The sequence below is a fragment of the Bombus vancouverensis genome, chromosome 15 (genome assembly GCF_051014615.1).
Source record: "Bombus vancouverensis nearcticus chromosome 15, iyBomVanc1_principal, whole genome shotgun sequence".
NCBI lineage: Eukaryota > Metazoa > Arthropoda > Insecta > Hymenoptera > Apidae > Bombus > Bombus vancouverensis.
The window spans coordinates 11,906,408-11,910,877 of record NC_134925.1 but is presented as its reverse complement, the minus strand read 5'-3'; the positions used below and the strand labels follow the sequence as shown (position 1 = coordinate 11,910,877).

General features: G+C 34.8%; 1 protein-coding gene across 5 annotated transcripts; it reads left to right on the top strand.

Annotated features, from left to right (window-relative positions):
- The first annotated feature begins 662 nt into the window (after nucleotides 1-662).
- On the top strand, nucleotides 663-4,292 carry LOC117160485 (carboxypeptidase Q-like). 5 transcript variants are annotated; one of them, XM_076624931.1, is made up of 8 exons: nucleotides 808-1,147; nucleotides 1,215-1,451; nucleotides 2,254-2,639; nucleotides 2,721-2,871; nucleotides 2,954-3,203; nucleotides 3,272-3,512; nucleotides 3,641-3,823; nucleotides 3,926-4,292. In XM_076624931.1, exons 2-8 carry the CDS (start codon nucleotides 1,449-1,451, stop codon nucleotides 4,176-4,178), a joined length of 1,467 nt encoding a protein of 488 aa, XP_076481046.1. In that variant the 5' UTR covers nucleotides 808-1,147; nucleotides 1,215-1,448; the 3' UTR covers nucleotides 4,179-4,292. The 5 variants fall into 5 exon arrangements, with proteins under 5 accessions (XP_076481048.1, XP_076481046.1, XP_076481047.1 ...); XM_076624933.1 differs by lacking the exons at nucleotides 808-1,147; nucleotides 1,215-1,451 and adding an exon at nucleotides 663-801; XM_076624932.1 differs by lacking the exon at nucleotides 1,215-1,451.
- The last annotated feature ends 178 nt before the right edge of the window (nucleotides 4,293-4,470 follow it).

Below are 4,470 nucleotides of genomic sequence, written 5' to 3'. Positions count from 1 at the left end.
AAAAGTCATAGAAATCCAAATGCTTTTGAGAACGCTTCCAATCGTTGCAAAAAATCCAGTTTAACCATATTATCTATCTAAATAAAATTATCTATAGAATATGTCCTATTTTCTGTAAATCTAGAGTTGTATCGAATATAAAGTTCCATCAGATTCTCTTACTTCTTCCATCGCTTTAAAATGAATACCATATGAACGATTTTTTTAGAGAATAGAATAAATCAAAATCAGTTGCCACAAGTTTGGAAAATGTTTCGAGTGCACAAAGATTTTATCCCCTTTGACGAATGGAGACTACGACGAGACCGTCTACTGTACCCTATCCTAAGTCGGTAAAGTTGGAAATGATACAAAAACGGTGAAAAAACAAACTCTCTTCATTGACTTTGTATATCGACGAGTCGATACTTTGTGACAATGAGTAATAATACGATTGCTATACGTTCGTCTGTGCCTCGGGTATCAAACACGGAGCACCGATAGGTACAAAAGTTCTTGGTAGTTATGTCGGTAAAACAACAAGACGTCGCTAGGCCGGTGCCAGAAACGTCACGTCTATTCTATAGCCGTACAGAGGGCGTAAGAAACACTCTGATTCTTGGTAGGTTGGTATTTCATAACCTGAGACACAAAATTCTATTTAATGTCATGTCTATCCTGTTCTTAGTCAATGGTGATATTCGTGCAGTGAATATGTACAAACTTTATGTGATATCACAGACGATACTCTGTGGTGATACTACGTTAGCAGAATAATTTAACATAAATGATGTACAAAATGCATTTGTCTGCATAATTGGAGTATTTAAACCATTTTTAGTATCATCTGTAAACGGTAAACCGTATACAGCCATAATGAAGCATAATGATAAAAATGCATGCATAAATATTAAGCTTATCCTATACCACAAACAATGGTGCCTCTATCAGAATTGTGATCTCGTTTGTGTCTCTATCTCGCCTATGATTACATATAGAAATTAAAGTTATCAATTTCGGAGAAAATCTGTTTTCTTGTGCCCTCTGCAATTTAGAACGGAGACTTTGAGAACTATAATCAACGTAACTACCAAAGTCGATATAATCTGCAGGTGTAAAATGATCCTCTTTTGTTACTTCAAGTGGTATATAGCATGAGATATATGAGGTAAAATACAGTGCTATTATTGCATAGTATGTATAATTAATATTATAAAACTAATCACACGTTAAAGTTGACATATTTCAAGAGGCAATGCGGGAGAGTAAGCCTGTGATCATATAGAGAGCGCCGTGCGACAACGCGGCGACTCTAAACGGCAGAATGGCGGCTGGTTTTACATTATTATGTTTAATATTCTAATAGATACTCAAGTCCAAGCGGTAAATAGATAGTATGTAACGATGAATATGAAGGACTATTTTGATATCGAATCTTTAATAACTGAATTACAGTGTAGACCGATTTTATGGTAAGATAATCATAAAGATTATAAAAATATATCTATTCTAGAAATATATATATATATATATATATGGATTATATACGGATATATATGGATATATATGGATTCTTGACTCTAAGATCTAGCGTCTAAATACTTTTGCTGTATGTATACCACAATCGCATAAACCGTGAACTATAGTCCGTAATGTATACTATAGATAAATCTTCTGAAGATAAGCAGAGTCCTTCTCCTCCATTCTTCTCCAGTTTCCGATTCCCCTCTACTCGTATTCTGTACGTCTATATATATTTGAGTCAAACCGATGAGACGTTAGTTGACAGGCGATTCTTGCGACGAGATCCTGTATTATTGCAACTATGCGTATATATACTTAAACCTGTCTGGGTTTGTTTTATTTGCTTTGAAGAAAATACAAAAGTAAGGTATAGTCGTGATTTTATTCTTATAATTTAATATTTAAAAAATATTGTAAACACATCTTTTTAAACTCTGCCTTCTTTTTTATATTCAAGACAGACGTAGATCTAATCGTATTAATAAATTAGTTATCTGATATATGAATTATGATTGAACGGTAATCGATGTGCATAAAAGATACTCTTATCACAACAGATAAATTAGTAAATTGATAAAGTATTCAATAGAAATTCATTTCGTACACCATTAACCAAGCGTATTTCTTATCGAATAAGTATATTTGTTAACAATTTAATTATTTTTCTAATCTAATTAACATTGTGAAAGTAAATTTTAAGATCTAGAATGAAACTAACATTGCTAATGCCGAGAAACGAAATATTTTCAGAGGAAACTAGAAGGATTTATCCTGTTCAACAACATGTTTTTATCCATCAAATTTTTAATAATCGCATGGCTCTTCCGACTACAATTTGCGATAGCACTGGAGAGTGATGAAACAAACAGCGTTAATACGTGTAACCTGCCGCAGAGCCTTATACAAGAGATAGACTCGTACGAACCCTTTGTTCATGCTATAATAAATGAGACTTTATACGGATCGTTCAAAGGAACGACTTGGGATGAATTAGCTTACTTCGTTGACACATTTGGTCCGAGATTTACTGGTACTGCGGTGCTAGAGCGTTCCATTGATTATGTGTTAAATAAATCTTTGGAGTTTGGTTTGGATAATGTACACGGTGAATCCGTTAGTGTGCCACATTGGGTCAGGTAACACTTGTCAATGAGCGTTTCTTTCTTACCTGCTAAATATTAAAATGTAAATTGCTGAAATATTTATTTATTTCCCAGAGGAAAGGAATCAGCGACGCTTTTAAAGCCAAGACGCAAAGATATTGCTCTTCTGGGATTAGGTTACAGTGTTGGGACTCCACCCGAAGGAATAACCGCAAAGGCTATCGTCGTGAACAGTTTCAAAGAACTTGAAGAAAGAAAGCACGAGGTGAATATATTACAGAATTTCCAAAGAACAATTATGCTTTATTTCGTTTAAATAACTTGTACCATTTTCTCGGTCGGTTTAGGTCCGAGGAAAGATCGTTGTATTTAATGAGAAATATGTTTCGTATGATAAAACGGTAAAGTATCGAGACGAAGGAGCAACAGAAGCATCGAAACATGGTGCTGTTGCTGCTTTAATTAGATCCGTTACACCATATTCTTTGTATTCCCCACATACGGGTATGCAAACGTACGGCGAGAATGTGACTAAAATTCCGGTAGCTTGTATCACGGTTGAAGATGCCAGCTTGTTGAGAAGGATGTCTGATAGAGGTAGACATGGCGTCATGTAGACTTTTTCTGTTACCATCGAGGATATTAACGATTTATTTATCTTTTAGGTGCAGTTTTAGAAATAAATTTAAAAATGCAGGCGAAAAATTTGCCGAACAAAGTATCACGAAATGTAATAGCTGAATTGAAAGGTTCCAAGGCACCGGAGAAAGTTGTAGTTATATCTGGTCACATCGACAGTTGGGACGTTGGTCAGGGCGCAATGGACGATGGCGGTGGTGCATTTATTTCGTGGCAAGCATTAAAATTATTGAAACACCTTAATTATAAACCACGACGAACAGTAAGGTGAACATTTTGGGGAATAACGTTTTAGTTAAAAAACAAGAAGTACTTAGTGGAAATTTAAATTATACAATTAAATTACGTTTAAATTTATGTAACTTGGCTTAACGTGAAATTCATTACGACTATAGAATGATCATGTGGACGGCTGAAGAACTTGGAATCATAGGAGGTAATCATTATATCAAAAGTCATAAAAGCGAAGAGAAGAATTTACAGTTCGTGCTGGAATCGGATATGGGCACGTTCAAGCCATTAGGTTTTGAAGTTACCGGAACCGAAGAAGTTGTGTGCATCCTAGAAAGAATCATGAAGTTAGTTTGCAAAAGAAAATTAAATAAGAACGCTAGCAAGGATAATTGCTTAATTTTCATTTGTTCGACGTTTCTAATTTTTTTTTTATTTTTTATTTTTAGGCTGTTCTCTATCATGGGAAATATGAAGCTTCGTAGTCCCTGCGACGGCCCTGATATCGCTTCTTGGGTAGATGCAGGAGTACCAGGAGGTTCTCTTTGGACTCAAGACGAACAATACTTTTATTACCATCATACGAATGCGGATACTATGTTGGTTGAAGATCCGGAAGCTCTTGATAAGGGAACAGCCCTATTTGCAGCATTATCTTATGTACTTGCGGAGCTTAGCGTCGATCTTCCACGTCACAAGTGACGATATTATTCGTATTATTAATATCGATGTCGATTATTCGAAAACGTTAATGTTAGAATCTATATATATGAATTTTTACGAAAATGGAACATTAAAGGAATATTTTTGAAAATATCGAACGAATAATTTTGTTTAGCGACTCTCTATACTGATTCCTTTTGTATGATAATCGAGAAATTAATAATATTAGCGAATCGACAAAGCGACGAATTACAGATCACAGTCTGGAGATTAAGATCAAGGTGGATAATATTCAGGATTGTAATAAGAACGGAGAGAAAATTCATTGTGA